Raw genomic sequence first — 18,892 nt, 5'->3', positions numbered from 1 at the left:
ACATGGAGTCAGTGCGATTCCACTGGTCCACGCACAGAGTAAAAATCTCACAGGATCTAAATGACACAAACTCTTAACGCCATGGGTAAAACTTAACATTTGCCTAAATTTTAAAGTATAATATCTCTGAGCTACATCTGTGCAAAAATTGCACTACTGGCAATTTTTTCCCACTTTTTGCATCATGAAAGAAAAAAAACAGTGCCTTTTCATGCATTTTGTCTCTCGGTGCAGTTTGTAACTTCAGCCAAAATCAATACATTGAAAGAGATAGACAAAATGTTGATCTTGCTGTGAAGTCAAACTTTGCTGTGAAGTCTCAGCCTTCATGCTTTGCTCTGCCAGGCAAAGCATCTTTTCTACAGCACCTTCTCATGTTTATGCTGTAGGGCAACTGATGCAGAAATGCAACCGGCTCAGCTCCCTAACATCCTCATCCACCTCTCCTGGATCACTGTTCTCTTGCCACCTACCTCGGGGCACAGCCCAAACCAATTTTTATAACTTGCCTCTGACATTTATGGGTGCATGTGGGGGAAGGGTGCATGGGGGTTGAGGCATGTAAAAAAGGAGGGTAAAAAATACATCTCCAAGGAAAAACTTGGATGTAATCTTGCTTCATCTGAGTGCTTTTACTTGCTTGCTTTTACTTTATTATCTTGTCAGAGAAAGACAATGTGCAAGAAAAGCATTGGGCTGTGAAAATCAGCATGAAACTATGGCAGAAATGTTTGGAAAAAGTTAAGAAGTGTTACTGCAGTACAGGTAATGCTGCTGACAATTCAGTTTGAGGAGGTTTCCCTTGTTTGTCATTGCCAACTTTGTGGCTTAGGAGGAGATCTGTTATGCACCAGATTTACGTACCTAACGGAGCCAACTCGTAAAAACCCTTAAAATCTTTGAGATGCACATGCACAATGCCCCTCACTTCTTTTCTCGGAATTGAAGCAACCATTTTTTTTTCTACCAAGGGGATTTACAGTAACATCATCTGCAGTTTCTGCAACTTTTGGTATATTTCTTAGTTAAGTATTTACTGCTCACAAGATTACAATATTAAAATTGTGTCTAACCAACTGTTTCGTGGTATGGCAGACATAAGTTACGAGAGACGAGCGATCAAATTAAACTAGCGCCTCCATTAGTTACAGTTGGGATTGAAAAGGGCACTTTCAGTTCTAAGAAAAGACGCCGTTAATCAGCTGCAGTTTAGTCAGCTTCTGATGAAGTGCAGGGCGAGGTGACAGGCTTAAAAGATGGTTCATGGAAAAGGAGGCACATCGTCTTGAGCCAAGAGATGGGCCAAGACATGGACAAAACGAAGAGGTTTGAAAAGGGCTAAGTTAAGTTTGGAACAAGAAAAAACAGGCCATTAGTGAAAGAGAGAAAAATTCTGAAAGAATTTTGTTTTATTGTGGAGACCTGGCATAAGGGACATCTAAATCAGCACCTAGACACAAAGACAAACAACTTTTTAAGAGATAATAAAAATTTGAAGAAGGGCAACCTCCTAAAGTCTAATATAATTTCTAGAATCCATAATGGAGTTTTAAGGTGATTAATTGCTTTTGTTCAGAGTAAATGATATGCATCTTTTTTTCAATAGGTACAAATAAAAGGAAGCATGGGATCCATTATTTTACACCAAACAGTGTTTTGGAAATCCAAACACAAAATTATAAACTTATCTGAAATGAGGTAAGACTGGTGTAGGCATTAATTTGACATGCTCAACTAAATAAAGCTACTCTTATCAACTGCCATTTCTGTTGCCATTTGGTAATTATTTTGAGGAAAAACAAAGGATCTTAGTCACCAAACATATATACTGTCTCCAGTGTGGCATTGGGGCTATTCAGAGTTCATCCAACCAGCCAAAAATACTTTTAATATTACTATTAGTATCAGTGTTTGAGTATTGCAAACACTGATATTGCAATGATTACTATGATCTGATGTAATATCCAGCTCTAATTAAAATGTTATGAAATTAAGGAGATTTGTGGAATATCAAGTTCTGGCTTGTCTTCAAAAAGTCTGTGTCACTTTTCATTTGTTCTGAATGGTGCACATGTATTGGGAATAAGATTGCAAAAGTATGAGATGTTTTACTTTTGCAACAATATCACCATCTTATTTTTCCCCTTGTTTAAGAATCAACTTGGAACTTAGGCTTATATGTTCTGACATTACCTGCGAGTGATGAGATAATTATTACCTATACGCAGTAGGTCACTTTGACATTTGGTTTTATGTACCTGGCATTCTGAGGTAAATAAATCTTCCACAGTGCAGACTAAGAATTTGCATCATGTTTCATGAGATTAAATTACATGTTTTTAACAATAACATACCCTGTTTGTCAGTTGCCTGGAAGAAGGCTACTATACTTTTCACAATAATACAAGAAAGACAAATTCGACTGTTTGGAAATTGTTCAAGTTGCAAAAAAGAAAAAGAAAAAAGAACCATGGACAGTGATGTTGCAGAAACCAAGAGCTACTTGTTACTCCAAACAAACCACACAGCAGTACACCAAAAATCTATATTACCAAACTTTTTTGTCAAATTTTTTGAAAAAGTCTAGAGTTTTTGCATCCCAGTTACCTTGTTCATTTGCTATGTACTGCTCCCTCTGTCTCGGTTTTCTAGTGTTTGAGTTGTGTCACCATCAAAATGTTTTGACCTTTTTGTGTTCACAAACTCACTGAAGTGTTTCCTTGACTCCAAGAGAGGCATTTTTAGTTAAACTTCAGGAAGCACCTAAAGTAGTAGTTAGAAATAACAAGAACAAAAAGCAAAATAAATTTAGATAATTTCAGGAATGTACTGTCATATTTAATAAAATGAAATATACATTTCTTTGAGGCTTGTTTGTCAGATTAAAAGTAAATATTTCTAAAAACTTTAAGCTATTTTTAAATATGCCTTTTTATTAAGATGACATTTCTGTAATAACTTCATTTATAAATGAACATTTCAATTATTCATCTGATTTTTGGCGAACATACACAAAAAAAATCCTTACTAGATGCTTATTAAACTAAGAGTTATAGTTTTTCTAAAGACAGTTTTAGCAAGTTCTCAAATTTACACAACCACTTTTAGATTCACTAATCAAAAAGGTCTTGCCATCAAACAGTATGCTAAATAAATCCCTGATATTGCAAAAGATTTACTTAACATTTTTAATTAAGGCATGTATTTAAGCCTTGAATAAAATCTAAGTAAAATAATGCATAGAGCTTGTTCATAGATAAAAGAAAGTAAGAAACCCTGAGAAGTCTTTCCTGTCTGAGTGAAGGAATATCAACAGCTCACAAACACATTTACAACAGGCTGAACATTGCACCAAGTTAAAGATTAGCTGCTTCTTCAATACCATCTTTACAGAATATAAACTATGCCTTCTGTACCTACACTGAATGGAAACTGCTTAGATAAATGTGACACTCAGAATGTGCTGAGTTACACATTAATGAGATTTACAGAAAGACCCATCATGCCCAATCGATCTAGCTGTTCAAAAGTGTCCAGAGGAGAATTTCAGAAGAAGTGGAGCAAATAGAGAGTTAATGAACCATGCATTGGCCATTATTAGCCTTTTTCACCTCTCAACTGTGACCTTTAGTTAGGAAAGAGAGTTGAACAATAAACCGGTACTATTAAAAGAGCAGATGAGACTTAAAAACAGAGTAATACTATAACCCTTAAAGAAATTGAAAATGGAATGGAATGGATCAAGAAACCAGTTGCTAGTACATAATGCTTATATTAAAAGTAACTATTGCATGGTTCAGTTGCAGTGATTTAATCTACATTTTGGTCAGGTCTAAGTTATTTTCATCCTGGCTGTCCTTCCTTCCTTATTTTGCCTTTTGTCTCTGAATCTTCCCAGACAAATTATTTCAAGTGTATATTAGAACAATGTATTGTTACCACATTCAAGCTTATCTCCAGAGATTAGAGATTAGTTTTAATACACCATAGTATAATGGTGCATTAAAACTAAAACTCAAATTAAAAAACTTACAAGTTTGTTCATGTAAGATTGTGTTAGTTGATAAAAAAAGAAGTCTTTTACTAAAGTGTGTTAATTTATATTTGCACACAGATCATAAATCTATAAGGTTTTGATTAGAGAAAATCCATTTGGTTGTAAACTCTGACAGGTTTTTGGTATTTGCAATGTCTGCTTTGGTAAGAGTTGTGCAAAGATGTAACAGGATGCTAATGTCTAGGATGTGTGAAGTGTCCACACCAATACAACAGCAAACGTTGTTTATGAACCAGTCTGACAACGTCTGTTGACATTCAAAGGTGGCTTGAGGTTAAAATCGTAAACAGTGCTTACTCAGACTGGTCGTGTAACAAGATAGATGGGATCAGCGTGCAAGGTCGTGTTCACAACAGAATTACAGCTCTTACTCAGAGTGACATTACATATCCCTCAAAATGCCAACCACTTAAAGAGGAAATAATTAAAAGAGAAAAGTTCACATATTCACACCTCTACCTGAAAACAACTCACGCTTGACAATCCTATTAATTAAATCTTTGTTGTATGTGTCTCTTTCACAGGGGATTGAAACACAGCCAGTGAAAAATAAACTGTTGAGCTTGTTTTGTTCTGACCTGACATGGCAGTGTTACTCCTCAGAGAGGGACTCTGTCTCACCTGTTACTCACATGTGGCAAACAGAGTGCTGTTTAAGTGTTGCTGTGGTAAAGGAACATTTCATATTCACATGTAAAAAGAATAGCAGTACAGTTCGCAAAGCTCTCAATGAACTGTATGGTTTTAAGTCACCTAAGTGGTACCCATAGATGTTTTTAAGGGAAAACCCTGGATCTATGAGAAGTTTCTATATTGGCTTTAGAATACCTTAAAAAAGTTTCCTTTCTGCATTAAGGTAACATAGAATATCAGTCATAACTTAGTATTTTTTCCTCATCTCCTTGCTGTGGTTTGATAAGGAGACTGCAGCATTCTGTGCAGTTCCAGAATAGTGTATATTAATCCAGAAATAGAGCTTTATAAACAGCATACAGATGATTAGACAAAGTAGAACATAAGCCTCACTAAAGTGCTACATAATTATACAATTGTAAATGCAAATTTTTGTAAGTATCTTTAATCACCTCACTCAAAAATGATAGGACAGACTAAACACAATGTAATAAAATGACATCACTAAATAGATAATCGACTAAATAGCTTACCATTAACTTGAGCAAACAAATTGCTCAGATCACACCTATTTTAATGTCTACATTCAATTTAAAATACCTGACTTAAAGTGCATCTGGGAAGTATTCACAACACTACATTTTGTTTCACATTTTGATATGTTATAGCCATATTCCAGAATGGATTACATTCATTTTTCCCTTAAAACTCACAACACCTCATAATAACATTGTGCAAAAAAGTAATATAAAGGTCCCACAGTTGACACTGCATGTCTGAGGTAAAAAAGAATTCCCTTAAGACCTCCGAGACAGGACTATCGCAAGATACAAATCAGTGTACAAAAAATATATACTTATATTTTACTGAAGTTCAAAATAAGCACAGTGGTCTTCAAAATTCATAAACAGAATTTTTTTTGGAACAACTAGGATGTTTCCTAGAGCTGTCTGGTAATCCAAACTGAGCGACCAGGAAGAATAGCTTTAGCCAGGGAAGTGAACAAGAATGTGATGGTCCCTTTGTTAGAGCTGCAGCATTGCTTTGGGAAAACAGGGGAATGTTCCACAAGGACGTTTCCAAGGTTCTGCAAGAGGAATGAGGTAAGATGCCCATCGATAGGTGTACCAACCTCGTGGCAACATATCTAAGATGACTAAAAGTGGTAATTGCTCTCAAAAGTGCAGCAACAGGTTTTGAACAAAGTCTGTGAATATGTATGTAATTTCATATTTTTAGTTTTTTTATTATCACATTTTTTTGAATTTAGGCACTGTTAATACTTTATGGATGAACTGAATTCTTCAAAAGTTAACTAATTCCAGCAAAAAGGTAGTCTCCACTGTCCTCCCTCAGTCATTTAGCTCTGACAGCCTCTGAGAGGAACTAACATAAGTTCATTCAAACAGCATGTGACCTTTTCAAAGAACGCAACTTCAAAAATACTGAACAATCGCGCAACCAGAAATACTCCTGAACAGCAAAGTTTGTCCTTACGTGAGAAAGCTGGCTTTCTTCAGAATGCAGACTGACAGCAGCAACATGTGGTGAAGGGGGCATCAACTGGCTTCATATGACCAGAGAAAAATCTGATAGTTTTTCAAGACTCTATGACATCAATTTATGAGGAATTTATAAAAAATATTTGAACATAGTTATGGTTTTGATACTCTAAATCCACAGCACACAGTGATACCACAACATGAACCATGCCAAACAAAATACCATGATTCAGTTGCTCTCAAATTATGCCTGAATTTGCATAACCTTTTTAAAAAAAATCTGTGTGAGTGAGAATTTTTTACAATCAGCATATGAATCTAAATTGGAGTCAATGTGCTATGCACACAATTACTGTAAATTTGGGGGAGGGGTTGCCTTATAAAGACTAACAATCATCTAATTAGTTCATGGCAGGATTAGCTGAGCTGTCATATGTAACTGTACTTTCTAAAATGAATGTTTATAGTTTTAAGTCATTTTTATCTGATACTGCATCAATCATAACCTGGACAGTTTGTCATGCTGTAGTATAATTTACTCCTAACTGATAAATACAATTTGTCTCATTCTTTTTATAACGAGCTCCACTTCTTCCCACTGGAACAAACATGACAGTTCATGTAAACTTTTGTGACTTTCACCAAGTTTCTTTTTTCTTCTATTTCTTATAAACGTGAACTCAAAAAACGTGCCAGTTCAGTCTGGCAGAGAGGAATATGCACAAATTGCCGTTTATCTCTCACATCTCAGGCCGAGCAACACTGCTGTGCTCTGGCAGTCTCCACTCACAAATCTTCAGACAGATCTAATCTTCTCACCCCACGCTGTTCAGTCTTCCTACATACAGTTAACCCAGCAGAGACAGATTAATGAGAAATTAATCCCTTTAATTCATTGTAAAGGTCTCCCATTCTTTTAACCAGTTAAGTTGCCTCTGCTCTTTGTCAGATAATAATTATAATAATAAATTTAATTTACAAAGACATTTATGTAAGAAAAGATCTTCATCTGAAAATTCTTTCAAGATAAAAAGAAACATAAGACAGAATTGTGATGGTTTTCTTAATCATTAGAGTTTGAAACTCTACAAAATCTAGATCAGAGAGAAATGGGACTCAATCTGATCCTGCTAAGTTTCCTGCAGTTTGTTGCCATTTCCTGCTTTGCTGTGTCCTTAATTCATTATCAGCTACGGGTTCACAGCTGACTAATGCACAGGATGAACAATGACGGCAAGCATTGAAATGTTTCCAGCAAGCCTGAATGACTCAGAGTCTACTGACACAAAGGCAGATAGAGATATATAAAAAAAAACATGTATTTTATTTAAAAATAAATATTGTTAAAAACAAGTTTACTGAACGATGTAACCACAAGCCAGTAGTGATGTGTCTTTGCACCACTTGTAATCTCATTAAATTTAACCAGGTTTTACAGCTGTCCATGAGTGCATTACATGAAAGACTAAGCGCTAGTACAAGATGACAAGTCAGATACATAATCTTACATGGACAAACTTTAATCCCGGACAAATATGAGGTTATCAGAAATAAGATCTATAAATTAAACTGCAAAATGAGCCTGAAGCAAATAGTGGAAAAAAATAAATAAAAATGCTGACACTTGTGTACATGTATTAGCTTATCAATATCACTGCTCCAACATTAGGGCCCGGAAATATGTCACAATCGTTCAAATTGTGTATTGCACTAAATAGATGTGTTGTAGAAGTCTTGTCTGTATTATATACAGCATTATGAAAATAGCAGTTTTATAGAATAGGTGAAAATGTAAAACATAAGAACATGTTCTTAAGAGTGTTAAGTGATTTTTATTGCAAATTACGCTTATTTCTAGAAATAATTTTTTTTAATCGTACATTATTCAGATAAAACTAAATTTAATATCAGATAAAAACAACCAAAGTAGCTACAAAAAACAGCTTTCAAATGATTTCATTTATCAAGTGAAAAATAAAAGTAAAACAAACCAGACCATAAATTAATCCCTTTTCCACTTTGTTGAATTGTGAATAAACTGATTATCTTGCTTTATGGAAGGTTTGCAAGATAGATGAATTATAGAAAGAAACTCTGCCATCCTCATCAAAACTAATATATGAACATCACTCTGTTCATGCGGGGAATTAAGTGTTTCACACATTTTCTTATTTTTGTCTATCTATTCAGCCACCTAATGGGTTCCTGTTTTGTTATGTTTTATAAAAAAGTGGAAGTTTAATAATTTGAAAAAAAAAGACAATGTGACTGTGACAGCTGTCCCGACTGTCACACGCAGACACTATTGGTAATGGTTTTTTGTTTCCCTTAATATTACTTTATATATTGATTAGTGAGTAGTTTAGATTTTTATCTTTAAATTTGTTTTCATTAGTCTGACTGTTTAGTTAACTATTTGTTGTGCACCCATTTAGTTAACTTTATGTGTCAGTTCTTTGTATATTTTGTTAAATATAACAAATTAATTTCTTTCTTTTGAGTTACCAGTTTCCTCTGGACCTGTTCATGAAAATCATACAGATGAGCTCCAGCTGATCGGTGTCCATATATGGGTGTCAAACTTCCTCAGCGGGCCATTCCATTTGTTCACCAGGGGAGGGGGAAATTTGGTCTTTAGTTTAATTTTACCATTTATTTAATGTTTCTTCTTTTGGAAAGTTAGTTAAATTCTGATATTTATTTCATTTATAGATTTAGTAATATTCTGACCAATATTTGTTAGGTTTTTGTGTGTTTATTTACCCCTTAGTGTGTGTTAATGGTCTGATCAGCCACTATTTAAGTTCCCCTCATGTCTTGTTTGTTAGGTCAGTTTGTGCTTGAGTTTGTTCTGTTACCACCTGAGTTGTACTTTGTTATGTTGACCTCAGTTTGGGCCCAATTTATCATTTTTGGATTTTTTTTGTTAATAAATTAAGATTATATTTTGAATTTTCTTCAAAGTCTCTCTGGCTGGTTTATGCAAAACCTTCACACTGTTGAATATAAAATAAAATTCAACATTTAATGAAAATTTTAAATAAAAAAAAGAAATATAGCCCTTTGTGTAATGGAAAGCTGGTCAGAGCCTTGATGCAAGAGAAAACTCACATTTGATTTTCATGAAAGTGGTTCCTGATCAATAGATAAGATCAACTTCAAATGAACTTAGTCGAGAACTTGCATCCTATTTCAATCAAATTTTTTTCTCATGTTACATTTTTAGATCCTTAAACAGTTTTAATTACCGACAAAAATGACCCGAGTAAAAGAAAATTGTTGGTTTTTTGTATAATTTAATTTAATGTGTAATTTTTGGGGTTCAGAGGGTTTATCCAAAATCAACCGGGCCCTATGTAAAAAGTTAACTGTCCCCCTTGTTGGATCATAAATTATTAAAGTCCATCAAAAGTCAAATTAGGTATAAGTTATTTGCTGTTCTAAAAACAAACGCTTATTTATTTTAATCAACATTTTTCATCCTAGACTCAAATTAGGCATAACATTGTTGGAATCTGTGATTGTTTTCCCGTTCTACTCTACGATAATATAATTTTGTGCTAATTTTCACTTAAAAGTTGATAAAAAAAGAAAAAATGTTTAGGCTTATTATTTACTCAGGACAAGAAACATATAGGAAAACATCCTTACAGAGACTAACAATAAATGAGCATTTTATTCTTGCAAAAAAACTAAACCAAGAGTCTTTGTCAAGTCACTAGATGAATGCCAAAAAGCTGTCTAGCTTACAAACGTCATCATGGCTTCCCCACTTCTCTCAAGATTTCCATTTCGACTTCCTCTCAAAGTTAGATACCTGTGGCTTCCTTCCATTGTGTTTTCAAGCCAGTGTCAAACCATTTTCATGCAGGAAGGGCCAGACCGAAGCCTATTTTCCTGCCAACAACAACAGAACCAGCCAATGCTGCTATGGCAGCACACTTGGAGGTCTGCTTCATATAAGCAGCTCACTGCTTCTAGTAGATTAGTAAAATGCTTTTCCAGGCTGTACCTAAGCATTCTTGGGCTTAAACCACTAAGTGTTGATGTATTTCATTAGGGTTTTATCATCGACTGGCAAAAAGTGTTGCATCATTGTGAGGTGGAAGGAAAAGTTTTCAAGATTTTCAAAATATTTTACAATTAAAATGTTTTAGAAATTGTGGCAAGCAACTGTATTCAGTGTTCTCTACTTTAACACCACTGAATTAAATACAGAAAAAACAGCAGCCTTTAAAAGTCACATAATTAGTAAATAATCTCTGTATAAGACCAGGTGTTCTGTGTAGACCTCACAAAGAACTATTCGTTCATCAAATGAACATTGAAAATGATCAGAGATACAGTCAGGAGGAGCTACAGAGGTTCACACCTCAGGTTGGAGCATATGTAGAAGGGAGAACTATTTCTTGAGAACTCCATAAATCTATCAGTTATGGAAGAGTGTCAAAAGAAGTTCCATATACAAAAGGACACAACACTTGTTTGACCATAATAGAAAATACTATGTATAAAAAAAAACTACCATTGAACACCACCCTGAACAAAATCTCTTATAAGAGATACTCCATCCAATCTGACAACACCTGAGTGGTTTTGCAAAGAAGAATGACTGCAAATTTTAAGTTATAGATGTGCAAAGCTGGTAGAGCCATACCCAAAAAAAAAAAACTAGAGTTGCAACTGCAGCAAAAGATGGGTTAAGGCATCTTAAATCCGGGAGATTTAATACAAATGCACACCACACATCTCAATATTAAATGTTTTTTTATTTTATTATCTTGAGCATCATTTCACTTAATTTGACCTGGTTTGTCACATAAAATACCAATATAATACTTTAGACTTTTGGGGTTGCACTGTGACAAAATGTGAAAATGCATAGAGGTAAAAATGCTTTGTAAAAAAGGCACTGTACATTCTGCACTATATTGCTTCAGACAAAAACAAGGGCAAATATGAGAAGTTACTTCTGCGGCTTTGTGTGAACATGTGTATGAGGTTTAGAAAGAATCCTCCATTAATCGTAGTAAACAGCTGAGGTTTGCCATAATCCTCAACATCAACACCACTGGCTTCACCTACAGCAGCTTGCTTAAAAAAGTCTGCAGTCAAATTGGCACTGATTAAGATTAAGTCTACTTCCTGGAATTGAAAGCTGTAAAATATAGCTTCAGAGAGCAGAAAAAAAGGAAAGAGAGAGAAGGGAGGGAGATCACAGTCCAGTGCACAGCTTCAAAGGAAACCTACAGAACAGTGATGGAGCACATGGGAGACCAAACCTCCTGCCAGACAAGCCCAGCACAAGACAGTGAGCACATTTAGTTTACAACTATAAAGCAACAAGATGAGTTGTTCAAGCACATGAACTGTTGCTACATCAGAAACCTCTTAAAAGAGAGGTGCAGGAAAGGAAAAGCTCAGTATAAACTGGAGCTTACACTGCTTCCCATTTACCCCTAAAGTGTGACACTAAATTATATATTGAGAGTGTATATACACTAAACTAAAATTGAATGTGCTGTAAAATTTAATGTGCAAACTGTTTATCTCATAGGATGGAGTTAAACAGTTTGGAGGTCACAGGAAGGAATGGTTTCCTGTAAAACTATAAATCACTGGAGTGATATTTTATTATATTTTTTAAAAAGCTGAGGAAAATCTGAATCATAAAATTGTTTCTTAAAGTAGGATCATAAGTCAGCTCAGCACAAAAGTTGACAACCATCCAATTATTTCAAATGTAGATCCCAAGCTGAACCCACGCACATATGAGGAGAGCATCGACATGAATAATCACAGAATAAAACTGTTCTTGTTTTTTTTTCACCCCGGTTCTGCACTCACCCGGATCCGTCTCATGGCAGCAACAATCTCCACTCTGCTGCTCGGCCGCGTCACATCCAGACTGCCGATATACTGCCGCCAAGAAGGTGAAACATGACAGGTACAAAAGATGTGTTAATGACAAAACATTTGGAGTGTACTTTGATTGTTTTAACCACAACACGTCAAGAATCTACTTGAATTATTACTTCAATTGGCACAAGTTTAGTTTGTTTGTTAAGATCATAAATGACTTTCCCTGAGAACAAAACCTCTCAGGATTTGTTTCCAAAGTCGCAAAATGAGATTTATATTGTCAGTTGTTCATGTTTTAAGGCTTCTTTAGAAACAAACGCACACTTAAACTCGACAACGCTGTTAACACTGCCCTATTTTCACTTTGAAGGAGTTGGAAAAATTCACCTTTGCTTCGAAGTTGATCCCATGCTGGAATGCTTCCTCGTTGTGCAACGGGATCCTCAAATCGTGTCCGTCATCAACGAGGTTATACTTGGTTTTCCCAGGCATTTTCCTAACTGTTTATATATCCACACTATAGAAGAACGCAACCAGGATAAAAGCCAGGTCGATTGGAGAGGGATAAATCCAAGGAAAACGATCCGAATATCCGCTCAGTAGGTGTTCTTCATAGCAGCGAGGCGTCCCGAGCGCAGCGACGCTCCGACGCCGCCTAAACAGCAGCCCGAGCGGCGGGGAGAACTTCAGCAGCGCTCCGGTGAACTGCAGGAAACGCTCTGAGGACACATGCAGGCCAAGACAGACGGCGTCATGCGGGGGAAGATGTGTTTTCCCGACTTTTCCTGTTCGCAACGTAGAAGTTGGTTGAGTCCTGCCTCCGGTTGTGGACTTCTGCACTCTCCACCCTGCTCAACAGCATAGGGCGGGTTTGATTGGAGAGTTCGGGAATCCCACCTGTTTCCATTGGAACAGGGGCGCACCGGGGCTCTGCTGGAGGAGTGGCTCACACTCCCGTACCTGCCCCTTCTCCATTCCACCATCTCTTCCTCTTACATTCTCACACGTACACAAACATATAGCTGGGGGAAAAAATAAAACTTGGATATCAGAAGTTACAAAACTACACCCCGTTGTTTCCAAACTGCACTATTATTCACAAACAATCTATCTATCTATCTATCTATCTATCTATCTATCTATCTATCTATCTATCTATCTATCTATCTATCTATCTATCTATCTATCTATCTATCTATCTATCTATCTATCTATCTATCTATCTATCTATCTATCTATCTATTCATTATTTAATTATTCTTGTTTAATAATTTGTTTGTGAGTAATAATCAAAATAGCCATTATTATTATTGTTATGACTATTATTATTGGTGTTGTTAGTATTATAAATTGAATAGAAGAGAAGATGTTGACAAGTATGGATAAAGGTTACTCTAATATATTTAGTTGGGAATAAATAATGATGGTAAGATCAAACCAAAAACCCTGCACATCTGGGAAATATATATAAAGACAAGGCTGCCAACTAGTGACTAAATGTGATATTACATCATTGGTGCATCCTGCGCTGATATTTCATTAACATTTGAGGGTATAAATACCTCTTTTTTCTGCTGCTTGTACCTTATTTAAAGAACCCACCGCAAAAGCAAAACAAATAACTAAATAGAGCTTCTAGATCAATGGAATTCATGCGAATTAGTGGGGCAAAAAGTGTAGCCTTTGAAGTCATCAAACTGTAAAAATCCCCTTAATTCTTTATCTCTTTTTGCATAATTAGTGGAAAGGCTACTGGGATAGTAAAGTATCTAAGGCAGAGCTTTCAAATATATCTTCTGAGGTTTCACTCTTCTCATTTTGGATTATAAAGGCTTTATTTAAAATTAATCCGGTTAATTTAGAATTAATAAGAAAACTTTAAGCAACTTTAAGTTGAAACTGCTATTCATTACTAAATATAAAGAAAATAAAACCTCACATTGCCTCACTCATATAGGTTTATATTTTTGATTAACATGCTAACTTATCTGAGGTGGGTCATTGGTATTAGAAAGTATGTGTCTCAGTGTACAAAGTGCCTTGCTAAAGTATTTGTACCATTCATTTTTTAAAAACATTTTATCACTTTTCAACCAGAAAGTTTAGTACATTTTGTAGGAATTTTGCATGACAGAGCAATAGGGCAACACAGTATAGTACATACTTGTAAAGTGTAAATGAACACATGGTCTGGAATTTCACCTTTTATTACCAATAAAATCTGAAGAATATAGCATTATTTTGCATTCATTCATTTCCTTTGACTCAATGTTTTGTAGAACCATCCTTTGCATTGACACATTAATATGCTCTGATATAAGCAAAAAAAAAAGAGTCGTTGGGTAGGTAGAAAAATAATTATTAAGGTTTGTACAGAAACAACTCAAAGTTCAGTTTAGAGACAGCAGCTGCAAGAAGAAACTGGCGAGCACACTACAACTCTGATCACAATTCATTTAACACAGGCTTCAAGCAAAAGGAGGATTGGATAGATAGAAGTTTAATGTTGTTGTTATGTTTTATTATGCATCAGTCATATGTCTTGTCCCATGAGTAGAGATGCTTTGCTCCCTGTAAGGCAGTCCCAGGCGAATAGACAAGAGGAAGTGGGGTGGAACAAATTCACTTTCTCACAGCCTCTTTTCAAAGATACAAAGCACTGCTCCTAACAACATCTTCAGGAGTGAAGCTGTGCACGATTCTGCCCAGAAGCAGTTGGCTTAAGAGGTCCATCTAGTTACCAAATTTAACTCAGAATCTCCTGCCTTTTCTTTTGCCATTTTTGGTAACAAAATTAAGACAAATTAAAAGGACCAACATGATTCTTTCAATTGTTTCATTACTCAACAAGAAAGCTTGTGTGGATGTTGTACTTTTAAACAGGATAAACAGAAATATTGTGACATAACATCCAAGGTTTAAGTGATTAACATGAGGTTTTTAAGTCTATGTTGCCTTTCAGGCGATTACAGACCACAAACAGCTATAGCTAGAATCCATACTCTGGAACTTATCCCAGTTTTATCACTCTGCAACCATAGCGATCAGTGATTTTATTTTAGATTTATTGTGATGGACCAACATAATACAGTGCATAGTTATGAAGTGAAAGGAAAATAATCAATTTTTTTTCTATGCAAATGTGAAATAAGTAGTATTCTTCTTAATTTGAGCCCCTTTACACCGATATTCCTAAATGCAATTCTAAAGTATTCAACTGCCTCTTAAAATGTTCAGTAAATAATCCCCATTGGTGTGTAATATAATCTCAGAGAAAAAACAGTGGGTCTGTGAAAGCCTTAGAGTTTTCTAGGAGTACAACAAGAAGGCTAAGGTATTCTAAAGCAGTACTAAAATATAAAACATTCCAAACCTGTAGATATCTTAAGCAGCACGTTCAATCCAGTTGCTGCTCCACAACTATGCCTATGATGACATATTGGGAAAGGAGTACATAATAGTGAAAAAGGCATCACCGTAAGTCTGGAGGAGTAACAGGAATCTACAACTAAACTACAGTAATCTTTTGATCAGGACAAGTAGTAGCCATACATACATAGTATGTATACATACATACATAGTAGCCATAGCAATACATAAAAAATCTGACTTTTTTTCCCCCAAAGAAGTAATTGTGGAAAGTAGGGAAAAGATGTACTGATTGCTCTTTACCACAAACCATATAGGAGATACATTCAACTTTTGACTCTGACTAACATAAAAAGGAATGTGTAATTGTGACGTGGAAAGAAAATGATACATGGTGTTTAAAATCTGTTAGGAACAAAATCATAGACATGTGGTATGCATTAGTATTCTGCTACTCTGTCAGACTAAATCCTAGTAAAATTCAATGTGTTGCAAAACATGAGAATATGAGAAATTGAAGGGGTATCAATGCTTTGGTAAGGTACTTTAAATGTGAATATGTGAAAGATGTTTCAAGAAAAAAAATCATTACATCAAACTAAGACTTTAAGCCCTTGTATCCTAACCTTTTCTCCTTGTGACAATAAACAAGGTTTGAGGCAGACAGGAACAGCTGCTGTCTCTGCATGAGCAGTTATTACAGAATAAAACCAGTAACCTTCCACAGTAACCCCGTGTCTTCCTAAGACTCTCTTGAAAGTACACAGTGTAAATTATTCCTGTTCAGTTTGTTGAACACATGGCTGTCTGTTGGATGTTGGCTTTTAAAAATTATTCTCCTTGTGAGCCAGCTTGTGGAGATCAGTGTACAGTCTCAGCAGGGTTCCAGTGCAAATGCAGCAGGGGAACAGACCTCATGGGGCTACAATCTGAAGAAAACAATTAGTTTATGATTCAAATCCTCAAAAGCTTTTGAAAAGACCAGACTGTCTCTACATCTGCAATTCTTCACATGAAAGAGATAACCGGTCCAGGAAGCGAACCAAGACATTCCTTTTCCCACTGACCTGGGGCCAGAAGTCTGCCCTGAGTTCACCTTTAAAAATCTTCAAAGGGAAGCATCCTGTCCTGATTTGATGCTTGAACCACTTTGGTTCAAATCGATGCTGTGTTGCTGCCAATGTTTGACACTCCCAAGCATAAAATTTATCCCCACCCACACACTGCCCCCAAATAGCAGATGTGAGAAGTGGGAAAAAAACTCATTTTTTATTTTCTGAAAATAAATAACACAGAGTGAGGCCCATGTCAGAAAATTCATTGATATTTTCCATGTACAGTACAGACCAAAAGTTTGGACACACCTTTTAATTCAATGAGTTTCCTTTATTTTCATGACTATTGACATTGTAGATTCACACTGAAGGCATCAAAACTATGAATAACACATGTGGAAATATGCACTACACAAAAAAGTGTAAAACAACTGAAAATAGCCCTTATATTCTAGTTTCTTCAAAGTAGCAACCTTTTGCTGTGATTACTGCTTTGCACACACTCTGCATTTTCTTGATGAGCTTCAAGAGGTCGTCACCTGAAATGGTTTTCACTTCATAGGTGTGCCCTGTCAGGTTAAAAAGTGGGATTTCTTGCCTTATAAATAGTCATGAAAATAAAGAAAACCCATTGAATTAGAAAGGTGTGTCCAAACTTTTGTTCTGTACTATATAAACTTAAGTTAATATTCATTGTTAAATTGACATTTTGCAAATTATTAATTTTTTGCTGATTTGCCAAATGCTACAGGAGTTTTTTAACAATTTTAAAAACTTCTGTCAAATTGTTTTCTGTCAAATATGGAGATCATAATTTTTTTTTCCCAATAACACACAATTTCAGATTTATTTAGCAAATCATGTGACAATTTTAAGTTGTTGTTTTTTTCACATTATTCACAAGAAGGTGTAACCTTTCTGCATATGATGCAAATGATTTGTGAAAGATTAAAAAAAGGTGTGAAAATGTCAATTAAAAATATTTGCAATCATTTGATACCTTTATATGCACTTAAGTATTTTATTGTTGATTCTGAATTACAGCTGCAAAATCATTATTCTGCTTTGCTGAGGGAAACAACGCAACTGCCTGCATTCCCTTGCTCTTAATCAACTATAAACACATACCACTGTGTGGGGGTGTAAACAACTTCCAGTGTGGTTTTCCAGGCATGCACACATGTTTAGGGGTGTTTCAGCTACAGTAACAGTGGTGGTTTACAGAAAATGTGGGACACACAACAAGATAACTAAATCCACTTTTACTTGGACACAAAAATGGAAGCAGCAGGATGGATAAAGAGAACAATGCATATCTTACCCTGAGGCGTTCTCACAATATGTGATAATAGAACAATGAAAAAGATGGCTACAGCATACAGTCGTGGATAGATTAGATAAAATCAGTCTCTAAAGCCAAAGCTGCTTGATGCTCTTCTGCCTCTTCGTTGGAGTCTGCTCAGCTCTGGCGTATTCCAAACCCTTGAACTTGACCGACTTTTTGAGGAGTCGAGTCCCACAATCAATTCACATCCAGGGCTGATGCAGCAGTCCCAATTAAACAATGTTTGATCATGCTAATGAGAGCTAAGACAGAAGTCTCCTTCAATTAAGAAGATGTACAGAAAATCTCCAGATTCCTCAGAAAAACAGTTCCTTCCAAAAGTATTCATAGCCCTTAAACCTGTTGAAATTTTTTTTAAAAACAAAAACATCGGGAAAGTGTGATGTGCCAAAGTGTTCAGTACTTGTTAGTCTATACTTTTATTGCATTTACATACATAAATTTCACAGCTCCAAATACAACTACTATTCTTTGTGCTCTCTGCCAACTTTTTCATTTCCATAGACTCAAATTGATTTCAACCTGGTTTGAAGTGAAAAGCAGTTTATCTTAATTGAAGCTGGAATCAACGGAACGTTCTCTTTATTTATTTTACCCAACCGGTTACTTAGTACAAGAAAGACAAGTACGTTTGATGAGACAAAGTGGGAGAAAGGGGGACACCTTGTGGACAACAGTCTGAAGCGCACAAAAAGTACAAGCATAAAATTTAAATACAAGGTGATAATAATAATAATAATAATAATAATAATAATAATAATAATAATAATAATAATAATAATAATAATAATAATAATAATAATAATAATAATAATCATCATCATCATCATCATCATCATCATCATCATCATCCTTTCTTAGCAGAATCTCAGCATATTTTTCAAAAATATATGAATTATTTGGATTTTCTTTAAGACTTAATTTGTGGGTTTTCAAATTGTGGTGGATAAAATACAGCTGATATGCCATGAATGTGTTGAAATTCTCTTTTTACATAATCTCTTTCTTATATTCTATTACTGCTAAAGCCCCAAATAACAAAAAGCAAACAAGCACACCAGACATTCGA

The 18,892-nt window shown here is 35.3% G+C and overlaps 1 protein-coding gene across 1 annotated transcript in view; it reads right to left on the bottom strand.

Moving 5' to 3' along the window:
• Positions 1–13,133, bottom strand: part of nos1ap (nitric oxide synthase 1 adaptor protein) — a 124,258-nt gene extending 111,125 nt beyond the window's left edge. The window contains exons 1-2 of the mRNA XM_023339662.1: positions 12,442–13,133; positions 12,040–12,111 (exon numbers count right to left, since the gene is read on the bottom strand). Coding sequence (XP_023195430.1) covers positions 12,040–12,111; positions 12,442–12,546 — 177 coding nt within the window. The 5' untranslated portion in view covers positions 12,547–13,133. The remainder of the gene's footprint in view (positions 1–12,039; positions 12,112–12,441) is intronic.
• Between the last annotated feature and the right edge of the window lie 5,759 nt (positions 13,134–18,892).

This window comes from Xiphophorus maculatus, chromosome 9 (assembly GCF_002775205.1).
Source record: "Xiphophorus maculatus strain JP 163 A chromosome 9, X_maculatus-5.0-male, whole genome shotgun sequence".
In the NCBI taxonomy this organism is placed as follows: domain Eukaryota; kingdom Metazoa; phylum Chordata; class Actinopteri; order Cyprinodontiformes; family Poeciliidae; genus Xiphophorus; species Xiphophorus maculatus.
Note: the sequence above shows the minus strand (reverse complement) of the source record. Positions and strands in the feature narration are given on the sequence as shown.